General features: G+C 38.0%; 1 protein-coding gene across 8 annotated transcripts in view; it reads left to right on the forward strand.

Annotated features, from left to right (window-relative positions):
- The window catches only part of CACNA2D1 (calcium voltage-gated channel auxiliary subunit alpha2delta 1), an 856,738-nt gene that overhangs the window by 716,189 nt on the left and 125,283 nt on the right, over positions 1–15,266 (forward strand). For all 8 annotated transcript variants that reach the window (XM_040343442.1, XM_040343444.1, XM_040343443.1 and 5 more), the window contains 4 exons: positions 2,584–2,673; positions 7,625–7,693; positions 10,541–10,615; positions 11,744–11,818. In XM_040343442.1, coding sequence (XP_040199376.1) covers positions 2,584–2,673; positions 7,625–7,693; positions 10,541–10,615; positions 11,744–11,818 — 309 coding nt within the window. The remainder of the gene's footprint in view (positions 1–2,583; positions 2,674–7,624; positions 7,694–10,540; positions 10,616–11,743; positions 11,819–15,266) is intronic.

Consider the following 15,266-nt stretch of genomic DNA (forward strand, 5'->3'; position numbering starts at 1 on the left):
GCCTTCTATGGCTTTTTGCAACCTATCGAGTTCACCTGTGATGGTCCTGCCAGCCAGGCACTGTGTAGACATCACCTGACTCACTTCCAAGATCACTTAATTCTCCACTTCTCAGTATCCAAAAGCCAGCAATCCGGCCCTGGGGTTGATATCCAACTTTTCCGGACCAGCAACATTTGGTGCCCAGTAGCGATACCCGACCACCTACTGTCGCTCTTAGCCAGCCAGTCAAACTCAAGTCCCCTGCTGCCTTTTCTGAACAACCCCTTGAGTGGCAGCCAGTTCATCAAGCACTTCAGGATTCTCCTGTGTAACTTAGGCCTCGACTCCAGCCGATACTCATTTACCAAACTTGCTCAGTAAATAACACCAGACCAATAAAGAGCTTTCACTCCTACCTGAATATTTTTAACACCTTTTTTTGGTATACTGACCAGCAGACCAGGGAGTCCGGGGGTATTTAAGCAGCCCACTTATCTGTGGTCTTTGTCAGTTCCTGTGCGCGATACCCTCCCCCCCCCCATTCCCCTTTTCAGGGCATTTCTCAGTACAGTTTTTTCCACAAGCACTTACCGTATTAATCAGGGTATTGCGCGCTCCGGCTTATAGCGCGCACCCCTAAAGTGGTCCCGCATTCCTGTGAAAAAAAGATTTTAGTACTTACAGTTTTGGTGTACTTACAGTTTTGGCGTCCATCAGCGGCCTCGTCGGGTCCGGCGTCCGTCTGCGGCTTCAGTGTCCGGCGTCCTTCTGCGTGTCCTCCCTGCTCGATCTCCGCTTCCCGCGCTGAGTTTGAACTACTACGCCGGCATATACCGAGCGCAGTACACTCGTGTATAGTCGGGCAGGCTTGTCTCTTCTCGCGGTCACGTCCTGTACGTCCAGGACGTGACTGCGAGAGGAGAGGAGCCGAGCCTGCCCAACTATACACGATTGTACTGCGCTCGGTATATGCCAGCGCAGTAGTTCAAACTCGGCGCGGGAAGCGGGTATTGGCATATATCGCGCACCCACGATTTTGCCCTTGCGTATACCCCCTTTTTTGGTGTACCGGCCAGTAGACCAGGGCACAATTCAGGTCTATATTATGTTGTAAGTCTTGTGGCGTGTTTATGTGGTTCATATCCATCTCGGTTGAAGGGCTTTGACTATATATATATATATATGTCACAATTGATTAAAAATAGTTGTACATTACAATAGAATCAGGTGTAATTACAGGGCAGTACCAGCACAAGCAGATGTAGATGACGGTTTTATCCAAATGATGTGACAAATATAAAAGAATTGGAGAGGCATGCTTTATATAATGTAAATCCAATGATGGTCCTAAACATTTGTTTACAATGTGGAGACTCCTAATTAATCTTCAGGTAGTAATGCACAACTTGTCAGTTATAAATGTCAAATACAATAGCAGAGAATCATCTTTGTATATATAATCTGTTGTATATCACGTAAATATCTATGAATTCTTATAGATCACGCAACATGCTATTTTTTTTTTCACATTTAAACTAAAATTCCTACTATTTAGAATGTACTTAAGAAATATTTTTTGCCATATTTCTTAATAACAGGATAGAGAAAGTGTTTCTAACAAGCCGTGATAGCGGCACATGTGTGTCCAATATAATAGGCTATTTAGAGTGTAAATAATGTTTTTGTAAATTTTAAACACAGCTGCCCAGTTTGACCTAAAGTTCTACGTGCTACATTAATTGTGAGCAGCTGCAGTATTATAAACACTTTGACACAAGTAAGACTTCAATGGCTTATTCAACTTTTTAATGGAACTGCTAATCAGATACATTAGGATATAATACTTGCTGTTTCTTTAATGATAAACAGGAATCAATTAATGAAAGTAATGCATGTAGTGTATATAATACACGTACAATGCTTGGAAAATTAAGTAGCTAAGTGTGCCAGTGAAGATAGTGTGCAGCAAAAGGATACAACAGCTTTTATTATGTGATCTTAAAGTTGGACTAAATTAGCTTGACCATTAAAAAAAAAAAATTATAGTCTCTTAAGTTTTATTACACTAAACCTGCTAAGTCCGCTCAACATTAAGCTTTCATGGACTTTTGGTAAACTATGAAACTTCAATATAAAGCCATGTTGGCTTGTTCATATTGAATGAGTAACTTGTATAGCGCTACAAACGCAAACTAAATCACATCAAGGCGCTTTACCTATTACCTCCTCTGTGGTTGGACTAAAGAGTGGGGCTAGACTTCCCATTTGACCTGAAGCCAATTGTTAAATGAATAGAACAGTTGTGACGTGCTGCCTGATATATGCTGCTTTTAGTAACCAGCTATCTTTGTATGTAAAGTATATTGGTTGTCTACTGAAGCTTGCATTGTGGAGATCTGTATTTTGATAAAATGCCATTTATTCTCGAGCCTGAAAATGTTTGGCTTTTTCAAAAAAGCATTAAGATGACTTTAAAACAAAATTTTTGAGCAATTTGGTATTATTAATAATGTATATAAAAGGTATGATTTATTTACAATAACATGTCTTTGTTTAAGCAAAAAATTGCTTCATCACTGAAATAATTTCTCTCTTTGACAGGAATATTTAGATGTCCTTGGAAGACCAATGGTTTTGGCGAGAGAAAAAGCAAAGCAAGTACAGTGGACTAATGTTTATTTGGATGCTTTGGTAAGAACAGAATACATTTTAGAAATGCACAGAGGATAGAGTTAATGTACAGATAAAATGTAACATGGCGTAATCACAGACCATATGCGAATGAAGAAATAGTTTCTAATGTCTGTTGTAAGCAATAATGGCCCTAAATATACTGTACCAGTACAGCTTGCTTGTACATAGTCTTTGCCTTTTAATATATTTTTAATTTAAGTTTTAATGGCTTTAAGCTGTTTGAGTAAGATATGTGTTATATAGAAATAACCTGATGAAACACAGGGACAGCATTATTATTTATCAGACTATAAGGTTAGGGGTTCATATGGCATATTTTATGAAACTTTAACTTGGAAACCAACTGATCCCCAGCATTTAATAATCAAACAACAGAAGTGTGCAAACATTGTATAGGGTGGTATTTTTTCTATATACTGTGCTTAGGTAAGTTGTGGGACCGAAAAGGTTGAGGAAAATTAAGGGTCTTTGGACAATGAGAAGGTATGAACCATTACATAAGTGCACATGCCTTTTTAAACGGACATTATAGTAAAATATAAATTGATAAAATGTAATATTTACATGTACTGTGTATGTGTATGTATACTATATACTGTATATATACTGTATATATATATATATATATATATATATATATATATATATATACAAAGAAGTAGAGCAGAACCGGGCCCGGTGTACCAGCAAACAGGTCTTCCCACCGACCATATATATATATGAAGAAAGTTCAAGAGTTGCTGCACTTGAACCTTGAACATGGTATGAATAACGTTGAATACTTTTTTGGTATGTAACCTTTATGAAGATATTTGAAAAATAAAGAAACAATTTTAAGTGCAGCAACTCTTGAGCTTTCTTCATATATATTCCTCATATTCCCCAGAAAAGCTATTGTCCAGTTTTTTCTATAGTTAGTGAAGAGCAGAAAAATGACACTATAACAAATCCTTTTCAGTTCCGTTTTCTGCTGATTCCTTTTTCTGGATGTTGGTAATGTTTTCAAGCCTTTCTGATGTGAGATACAGCCATGTCTTATCTTTCTGGTCTTTGTACCGGACATCCTAGTATTTGGAAGCATTACAAAGGCATGTATTGTGCTGTTCCACTGCTCAATTCTAATGCCTCACTATGAATGATTGTATCTTTTGCATGTTTCCAAATCTTCCTAGACTTACAGTAAAGTGTCACAGCATGTGCATCTGACACAGGATACAGCACAGAAAATGCGAAAATGCTTAATGGAACAATTTGTTATATCTTCTCTCCTTTAAATGACCAGAAGTTCATTGCCCAGACCTTTTTAGTGAGCATTTTGTTACTGGAAACCTGGAGGATGTTATGTTGAACTTTATTTGTAGTACAGCAGCCCATTAAGCGATTATAAGTGTGCAAGAAGAGACTACTGTTTAAAATATCTGAAGCCCATGTAGGTGCATTGTATATATCTATGTTTAAAATTCTAGTTTTAGTTATCTACTTAGGTCATTGAACTATAATTACATTTTGTACTGTTTGTTAAGTTGTAATTGTTTTTTTACTTCTAAGAATTATTACACTTTGTTTTCCATATTGAAGAGTTATTTATTAAAAGATAACATCATTTTTAAAGGTAAAAAATAAAACGTAATTTTTAGAATTTTTTATTTGTCTATGACATTTCTATATCACATGCAAAAGAGCACACTTAATAGACTACCTCTATTTGTGATACATAGACAACTATCTTTTTGTGTAAATACATGTGACTTACATAAAAGTACTGTTAAAAAAAATAGAAAAAAAAATAGAAAACTAAATTCTGTATATAGGGCTATCTCCTTATAAGCTTCTTGTGAAATGTTATCTTCTTAGCTGTTATTGGGGGTTGACATATAAATGTAAATTTCATGAGTCAGTCAATCAGATCTAGAAGCCATTAGACAATTTTATTGAGCCAGGAAGTTAGTGATTTGCCTAACTGTATACATCTCAATGATTGTACAGAAAAATACATGATTAATTATAGCTGTTGTTTTACTGATACAGCTAAATAAATTATGAGCTACTCCTTGCAGAGTGAAGCAGACCTTTGTAACCCTTTCATAGCTGAAGATGGCAGCTACACTTGTATAACCCTAGTGTCAACCCTTACAGTCATATTAACAAAAAAAAAAAACAACTACAATTGTTTGGGGGGTCTTTGGTGAGATACAGTATCAGAGGTCTAAACAGACCCCCAAATGTCTGTTATTTTAGACAGAGGAAGGGACTGAAGATAGTCATTTTCTCTGTATCACTTTACTTGAATGAATGCATGGAATCTGTATAGAGATTCCATTAATTCATAAACTGACATTCTGATACATAGTAACACTCGCAGTTACTATTATCAGATGTCAGTGGGCATATAGGAGCAATCATACCATGATCGCTGCATGCGCCCAGGGTGCTACACTGAGGGGGTGGTAAACACATGTTGATCAAGCCCCCCTAAACCCAAACATCACCCTCACCTGCACCGCTTACCCCCCCTCTCCCCGCCGCAATCCCCTTCTTTCAGATAGCCAGAGCAGAAGCTGCAGGCGAATTGGGTAAGGGGGGCTATTCAGTGCTGGGGGTGAAGAAGGGGCATGGAGGGGATAGGAAAGGAGAGTGGGGGAGTAGTTTTAGGTGAAAGGGAGTGGCGGGGGACAGGCTTAGGGAGGACAGAGAGGACAGGGAAGCAGTGTCATGGAGGGAGGTGTCACATTTAGGGTTAATAACTCTGATCAGCGGGTTGTAATTCACTGATCAGAGGTATAGAATTGTTCAGCAGGGTCTGCTAAATAATTCTACTATAAGTTTATAGTCATTTAAAGCGGAGCTCCACCAAGATTTTTTTTTTTTTAAATGCTGCAAATTTTATTTTCTTTACATACCTGAAGTGCCTGTTGCTAGGCAGATCATCCTAATCTGCCACTCCCTGATCCGCGGTTCATCTTCTTTCTTCTGCTCCTTGGCTGCCTCCTGTGGAATGGGGGAGCGGTGTCTTCTGGGACCTTGTGTGTGTCCCAGGAGACATCATCCATTCACGTCGCACCGCGACTTCCTGATTTCCTCACCAAGGGTGGCGGCGGGGCAGCTGAGACCCGAGCGTTTGCTCGACTTCGGCTGCCATCATTGCAGGCACCCTGGACAGGTAAGTCTCCTTATTAAAAGTCAGCAGAAACAGTGTTAGTAGCTGCTGACTTTCATTTGTAAATTTTTTTAAACTGAAGTGACCATGAGGAGAGGGAGAAAAGAGGATCGTACAGCGTACAAACTTGGCCACCTGGGGGCAGTGTTGTAAGTCTGTACACCGTACAGACTGTCAGTGAAAGGTTTAAAAGAACACTGTCACCAACATATGCAGGTAAATGTACAGGATACTCAAGTATTCTAAATGCTTACTTGCAACATTTTTTTCTTAACAATTGTTTTCACTTGCAATGTGCCTTTGAATTTGCAGCTTGTGCAGTCTAAAGGAAAGAAGGGAAAGGGGAGACATGATTGAAACCTTTTAATACATCAGGGGGTGAATGAGCTTCAAGAGGGCAGGATTTTCAATGTCAAACCAAGATTAAGAACAAAGAGCACAGGGACATGACTTCAAAGCTACAGGAGGATCGTTTAAAACTAATCTTAGAAAGTATTATTTAACTGAAAGGGTAGTTGATGATTGGAATAGACTTCCAGTAGACGTAGTAAGTCAGTCAACAGTAAGTGGCTTCAAACATGATTTGGGCAAACATAGATCTATACTCAGACAAAAGAAAAGTAATAAAAAACAACAACAAAAAAACACATAAAAAAACAAGCAGACTCGATAGACCACTTGGTCTTTTTTCTGCTATCATGTTTCAACCACTCCAGAGACAGTTGTTTTCCTAGTACAAGCAAAGTCCCTGCTCCCTCTTTGTCCTTCTCCTCTGGAAGTGTGTAATTACTGTCTATACTGGCCTATTTATGACTCATTTCACCACATCAACATGTATGTTTCTGCTGGCAGAAGAGTTATGGGGAATACTATAGCAAGTCTCTTGGATGACAGCTTTGAGTTTGCTGGGACTACTAACATCACTTTCAAAATGATGATGCCCAGCAACAATCTCACATTTTGGAAGGGTACACAAAGGAGGCTTTTATGGATAATGTTATGGATAAAATATATTTATAAACATTTGATGTGATGGAAGATTGTTGGGTAAATTAATGGCCTGGTGGCATGGTCTCCCTAACTTACTAAACATCAATACAAGTATTACTATTATTATTATATGGGATTTATACAGCACTTACAATATAAAGGTAGACAGTACAGTTACCATACAATAAAATACAAGAGGTTTAGGGGGGCCTGCTCATAAAAGCTTACAATCTAATAGATTATGAAACTGATAACAAGTACACTGAACTGCAAGGACCCAGGAGCAATAGAAAGTATTTTAGACTTGCTGTACATGAAGGGGAGGCAGTGAAGTATGACGCATCCCTTAGTAAAATACAATATATACAAAAAAAATAAAAAAAGGAACAAAAATGTTCTGATCAATAAAGTCTTACATTGCAATTTTCATGCAATTTTTTTTAATGTTATGCATATTATGTTTGTTATGTGTTTTTTATCTGCTCAACAAACTCATTTCAGGTCTTCACAAATGTGTCAGTGGATTGTTTTCTCTGACAACCAGTTACTATGAAACATGTGAATTAATGTCCATATAAGTTGTGTTTGAGTGCATTTCTTCTGGGTGCTCTGCTTCACATATCCCATGGTAAGGGCATTAGCTCCTTTTGGGGACTTCTACTCAGTAAAGCATTGCCTAATAAATACTGGATATACATAAATTGCCTAATAAATACTGGATATACATAGTAAATAAATAATACTGCATGTTTAACTTTATATTTTTGAATAACTGTAAATTATAAATGTCTGTTTTTGCAGGAGTTGGGCCTTGTCATCACCGGTACCTTGCCTGTTTTTAATTTGACAGGGGACCGTAAAGAAAATAAAGTGAGTCAATAGTAAAGTTTTTATGTGAATCTAGGCCCTATTTCCTAACAAGTGTTAAAAGACCTGTATATACTGTATTATGATAAAAGTTTACACATGTTGTCCAAAATTATAACTAGTTACCCATATGACTTTTGTCACAGAAGCTGTCTAGAATGATATGTTAATGCTCTTGATACAATATTACTCCCTTCCCTGTATAATGCTTATAGGCTGACTAGCATAATTTGTTTTCAATGATAAATGCAGGTGGAATATCTGCTAGGAAATATGTTTGCAATTTCCTGCCAGGATAAATCTCTGCACTAAGCACACATCATTTCAAAGTGGTGAAGCCCTTCTTCTTTATAACTTGCCGATGACATTATACTCCGGAGAAGTGTCATTAATAACAATAAGCATTTTAAGCTCATCTGTGCCAGTTGAGAGACATTTACTTTTATTATCCAGAACTCACTAGTGTTGTATTTATAGTTTATTGCAAGCACATTCAGTGAAGTGAAGACAAGATGATATGTGAGCTACCTGAAAAGACAATAAAGGGACTTTAGATCACCACCCACTTGCATTTGTTCATAAAGTACTGAGCATTTATTTGACTAAGGAAAATGTCAAAAATATGAATACATTTAACACAAAACCAACAAAAGGGAACTCACTATATCCCATATGCAAGCAAAAAATGAAGGATCATAAAATAAAGCTTTACAAATTCATGTACAGTAGGTTTGTTATGTGGGGTTTCATTTGGTGATAGGCACATATGGGCATATAGGAGATGAAGACCAAAAGACTTTTAGCTCATAATAAAATGAAGAGATTATCTACCAGGCATAACTTTAGCTCTGGTAAAATAGGCTATCCATGGCTTCTGACTGTTTTGTATTTTTTTGGACCTAGTGTCCATCTCAAACCTAAAGTTGAAGTTTAATCTGCCCTTATATTTTGCCTTATCTGGTTCATGCTTCATGAACATGATAATAATACTTTTAAATAAAACCTTTCCATTTTCATTACAAATATTATTTTAGAGGGAATTGTCGCTGGGTCTCTGTGAATCTCTGTGAAATCCAGGCAGATAGGTGGGAGGCAATGGTTTGTGGGAACGGCTGTGCAAAGCTTAAAAAAAGCTGGTGGACCTCGATAATTGAACGTACTTAAATCCAACTAATGAAATGGGCGGTGTGACAGTAAAGAGGTGGGGCACCCCAAACACTGACTATGAAAACACAGTACCACCCTTATTATGTTAAACTCTGTCAGTCTGCAACTCAAATTGGATTTAAATCCTTTGTCTGTAGAGTCAGCATTAAATATACATCTCCACCAGCACACAGTTCAGCCTTTTTTGGGATACAGAACAAAACATGATAGTTATGTATAATGCTATAACCAATTGACTACAGGCAGATTCTTCTGGTGAAAAATCTCCCATGCTGTGCTCTCCAGAGCTGCTGAATACTATCCCGAACATTTGTCTTTTGGTGCTGTAAAGATTTAGGCTCCATTCACACTTGTACAGCTTGTCAAGCAACTTTGGACATCAAAGTTGCATGACAAGTCATTCCCCATGTTTTCCAATGATAACTATTCATATATGTATGACTTAAAGTTGCAGCAACTTTGGTCTGACTTTCATGCAACTTTCATGCAACTTGAGGGCCATAGACCTCAATGTTAACCCTCAAAGTTGCATTAAAGTCATACCTGAATGTTATACAATGCTACAGTTGTCCATTATCACTGGTCAAAGCCAAAGTTGTATCCAAGTTGCACTCATCCAAAGTTTCATCAAAGTTGCACCAAATTTGCATTAAAGTTCCACCAAAGTTGCACTCCAAAGTTGGCGCAACTTTGGAGTCGTACAAGTCCGAGTAAAGCCTAAAAGCACTCTCTGCCTCTGGGGAAAATGTTGCCATTCATATGCACCCTTTTTAAGTAAGCTTTCACAAAAAAGAAACTGGAAGGTGATTGGTTTCTATGCAGACCTGGACCAGATATTGGACACTCCAGTTTTGGTAAATCAACCCCAGTGTGTATATATCTTCTATCTATCTATCTATCTATCTATCTATCTATCTATCTATCTATCTATCTATCTATCTATCTATCTATCTATCTATCTGTATATACATACTGTATGTATATATATTTATACATATATCACTGCTCATCTGTGTTTTACCATCCTTTTCTCTCTTTTTTTTTATTATACATTCAAACCTAAACATGTAGATAAAGTGGTTATCTTTTTGACAGCTTAACTCAATAATTTTCATCATGGCATTTTATATTTCCGTAAGCTCTGAAATCTAGCATGTGAAATCTCCTTGTTGATATCCATGTGGTTATTGATGGGGCTTTTAAACTGCCCACAGTATAAATCTTAGAATCATTATTAAAGCATTTGTTTTATTAGACTTACTGCCTCTCCAAAGGGAAAATCACTCTGGGCTTCCTGACAAAAGAGTGTGTAATATAAACTTGGCCACACACGCTAGATATTCTTTATTAGCTCCATGGGACCAAAAGAAAACTCTCATGTTTAATTGAAGTCTGGGGAAAAAATACAATCAATAAGCACTATTTACATAAGAAATACATTACCATACATTCGACAGGGCTAATGATATTATCATCATAACTATCATTCACATTATCATTTCTGTCTTACAAGTGCATATAAGTAACATGGCTATAGTATATTTTTTGGAGATAAAAAAGGAATATATTCCATATAGCCATACATCTGCTGTGTTATCAGCAGACCATTTTTTTAATCTTCTAGTCTGTTGTTTCTGTCACGCAAGTTGTTTTTCCTTCTAATTTTGGGTGTTTATATTTTAGAACCAGCTGATACTTGGTGTTATGGGTGTAGATGTTTCATTGAAAGATATTCAAAGGCTTACCCCACGCTTTACAGTAAGTCTATTTTCCTTTTTCTTTCACTTGAATTTTATTAGAAATGGTAAGAAAAATGGAGAATTAAATAGCGCAAGGATTTATATAATAAATAAAACATTAAGCAATGATGCAGAAATGGAGGATTACCGACTCAAGTAACATTTGATTGTTAGGTAATCAATTAGCAGAGCCATGTCTGGAATTGCGATGCACTTTTTTCCAAAAAGAGCCCTTCAACTGGGGACCATAGAATTAGAAGAAACATAATGGTCATACAAGGGACCATGAAGAGGTATCGCTCTTACTTGTGGGCAAAAGACAGTTCCAAGATTGAGAGAGTTAGAAGAAAGAGATGAAAAAGTAGAAGAGAGAAATAAAAAGTGAGAAAAATAATTGGGGGGGGGGGGGTGAGGCCACCTGTGTGTTTTGTTCCATGACTCCAGTTTTGAGCCAAAGTTTTATAAGAGAGGGGTAGTTGGTACCATATAAAGCCATATATGTTGTGGTCAGCATAATCCCAAGATATGGAATAGAATCACACCATTGGTAGGAGAATTGGTCTTGAACCATCTGGAGAGTGGCTTCCGCCAGAGAAACATTCAGCGTGCAGGATTTGGCCTGGGTCTATTTTTTTTTTAAATTAATTAAAAGTAAGAAAAATAAAGAAACCTTTGTATAAAGTAACCATGTTATGGTTTAAACATATTTGAAAACTTGAAAAATCTCAGCCATTTATCTTTAAGTGCATTTTAAAACCTATTCAGTTTCATGCATGGCCATATAACCTCATAAGACAACATATTGGTTTAACTAGTCATTTAAAATGTAGCCTGAATCTTAACTGTATTGTTCACCTTTCATGTGTAACTGTAATGTAAGGTGCACCTTCGAACAGGTACAACTGTAATTGAACAGCCTGTAACTGTAATGTGCAGCTTTGAACAGTTACAACTGTAATTGAACAGCCTGTAACTGTAATGTGAACCTTTAAACAGCCATGCAAAAACCAAGCAGGAAATTCACCAAAAACAATGGATTTTGTAATGTTCCTATTCAACAGTTGCTTTTACATTTGCACTACCTTTTTTATTTACTGACATATACAATTTGCTTACTAATGTAAACTGCTGAAATGTTTCCATTTAGCTTTGCCCAAATGGATATTATTTTGCATTGGATCCTAACGGTTATGTGCTGCTTCATCCAAATCTTCAACCAAAGGTATGAATGTGCTTACTGGTTTAATAGTGGTTGATGTAGTAATAACTAACATTTATTAGCTACGCGCAGTAATTGTTATACTCACTGTAATGCTGAAGTAAGACGTAGTAAGTCTACTGACTCTAAAACATAAAAATCACATGACCCCCAACAGCATTAAAATTGAAGGTGGATAAGCTATATAAAAAATAATAAATAAAATTGCTATTTTACAACCTAGCTTAATATTTATGAAGTAATGATGTGTTTGATTTCTTACATCCATAGCTGTATAAAATACTTAAACATAAATGTTTTTTTGTGAAAGAATATAGTGCCTTGAATATATATATATATATATTATAATATATATATATATATATATATATATATATATATATATATATATATATATATATATATATATGGTATGTATGTATATATATATTTTGATTAGGATAACATAACACTGTAAATGACTATATAGTATTTACTATATTCAGCCAGGTGGAGTTTTAAAATCCTGTTCAAATGTTTACTAGGCTAACCTTAAAGCGGGAGTTCACCCATTTAAAAAAAAAAAAAAAATCTCCCCTTAGCTTCCTGCTCGTTCGGTCTAGGGGAATCGGCTATTTATATTAAAATATGTGCAGTACTTACCCGTTTTCGAGCTGCATCTTCTTCCGTCGCTTCCGGGTATGGGTCTTCGGGAGCGGGCGTTCCTTCTTGATTGACATTCTTCCGAGAGGCTTCCGACGGTCGCATCCATCGCGTCACTCGTAGCCGAAAGAAGCCGAACGTCGGTGCGGCTCTATACTGCGCCTGCGCACCGACGTTCGGCTTCTTTCGGAAAATCGTGACGCGATGGATGCGACCGTCGGAAGCCTCTCGGAAACCTGTCAATCAAGAAGGAACGCCCATTCCCGAAGCCCATACCCGGAAGCGACGGAGAGGATGCGTCTCGTAAACGGGTAAGTACTGCACATATTTTAAAATAAATAGCCGATTCCCCTAGTAATAACGAGCAGGAATCTAAGGGGGAAAAGTGCCCTCTAAGGGTGAACCCCCGCTTTAACTGTTTAAAAGAGCCCCCCCCCCCCTCCTGACCATACCAGGCCACATGTCCTCAACATTGGGGGGAGTGCTTTGGGGGGCCCTAGATTCCAGCCCCTCCCAATGTGAATGAGCATGGGGTCCATAGTACCCCTATTCATTCACCAAAAAAGTGTTGAAAGTAAAAAAAAAAAAAACAGAGACAGTTTTTGACCTTTATTAAAAAAAGAATATATATAAATGTTTCCTGAAGTAGATCCAGCTTCATTTACAATGAACACTGCAGGGTGACGTCACTGGAAGACCCCGTCCCCATGTTTACCTGTCATTTTATGAGTGTATCTTCACAAGACACTTCGTGTTGGTGGGTGGCAGCGGGTTTTTTTGTGCGTTCATCATGGATCTAATTCTTGGGACATTTATTTAACCTCCCTGGCGGTGTTCCCGAGACTGACTCGGGGTTAGATTTTCCTGCTACGATCGGTAACTCCGAGTCAGTCTCGGGCTCGCCTCGCTGAATCCACAGGCACTTTTTACTTACCTTGTCCCTGGATCCAGCGATGCATCCGCGCTGTGTGAGCGAGCGGGACCTCGCTCGATTCACACAGTGCCTCCGTGTGACGCCGATCTCCGTTCCCTGCGATGTTACGACGCACGGGGACGGAGAACGGCGCCAAATTCAAAAACGTAAACAAACACAATACATACAGTATACTGTAATCTTATAGATTACAGTACTGTATGTAAAAAAAACACACCCCCCCTGTCCCTAGTGGTCTGTCCTGTGTCATGCATGTCATTTTATATAATAAAAACGTTTCTTTCTCCCTGCAAACTGTAGATTGTCCATAGCAACCAAAAGTGTCCCTTTATGTCAAAAATGGTTTTAGATCAGCTAGAAAACAGCGATAATAAATTATAATCACTTGCAGAATTGTGCGATAGCGATTTGTGGGGAAATTCGTCATAAAAAAAATAAAATAATGACAGCGACAATTCTGCAACTGAGCAAATTTCAGTGATTTTAATTTGATTACATTGTTGAATAATTTTTATTATAATTATATTATTATTTGTTATAATTATTTATAATTATTTATTATATTATAATTTATAATTTTGTTTTTAAAAAAATGTCATACCCGGGATGCCTATTAGAATCTTGTTTGGTCAGATTTAAGTGAGTTATTTCTAAAAATTACAGACCTACAATATAAAACGCCAAATTTCCTTGCAAATAATGGTACCGCTTTCAGCATGTTTTTTCTGAAAGAATCATACCGCCAGGGAGGTTAATGAAGGACTTGTCAAAAACTCTCTATGTTGTTTTTTTTTTGCTTTTGACACTTTTTTTACTATGTACCCCATACTCATTCACATAGGTGGGGGGCTGGGATCTGGGGGCCTCTTTGTTAAAGGGGGCTTCCGGATTCCAAAAAGTCACCCCCTGCACCCCCACAAACACTGGGCCAGGGTTGTGGAAAGAGGCCCTTGTCCTCATCAACATGGAGACAAGGGAACCCTCCCTCATCAAAAGCACCCCCCATGCTGAGGGCATGTGGCCTGGTATGGTACAAAAGAGGAGGGGCACTCGCTTTCCTGGCCTGCCAGGATACATGTATGTGTTAGGGTCTGGTATAGATTTGTAGGGGGATCGCACATATTTTTTTTGTTAATGTTTGCATGAGGTTCTCGTTAGGTCTGGTATGAATTTGGGGGGGCACGCATTTAAAAAATAAATTGGCTTGGGGTTCCCCTAAAAATCCATACTATACCTAACGGGAACCTCACGCAGACATTAACAAAAAATATGTGCAATCCCCCTACAAAGTCTATACCAGACACTAACACAGACGCTGACAGCAGATGAGTCATGGTTGTTAAAGTGGAGTTCCACCCAGATTTTTTTTTTTTTTTTTTAAATCCCCCAAAAAATAGAAAAAAAAATAGAAAACATTTTTTATACTCACCCGAAATACCTGTTGCTATGCGGAAGTCCGTAATCTGCTTCTTCCGTAACTGCGGTCTGTCTTCTTCTGCATCCTCTTCTAGTGAATGGGGCGTGCTGCTTTCTGGGAACTGTGTGTAATCCCAGATAGCAGCCGCCCATTCACAAGTCGGCACAAGACTCGTGCATGCGCAGTAGGAAACAGGCAGTGAAGTCGTAAGGCTTCACTGCCTGTTTCACTTAGTGTGGATGGAGGCGCAGGACCTGCACCGATCGAGGGATCGGCATCGGGGGGGGCCATCAGCGCAGGCGAGTAGGACAGGTAAGTGTCCTTATTAAAAGTCAGCAGCTACAGTGTTAGTAGCTGCTGACTTTTAAAAAAATGATTGCGGGTGGAATCTTGCTTTAACCACTTAGGACCCGGACCATTATGCAGGTTAAGAACCTTGCCCATTTTTGCGTTTCGGC

Source organism: Rana temporaria, chromosome 3, assembly GCF_905171775.1.
Source record: "Rana temporaria chromosome 3, aRanTem1.1, whole genome shotgun sequence".
NCBI classification, from domain to species: Eukaryota; Metazoa; Chordata; class Amphibia; order Anura; family Ranidae; genus Rana; species Rana temporaria.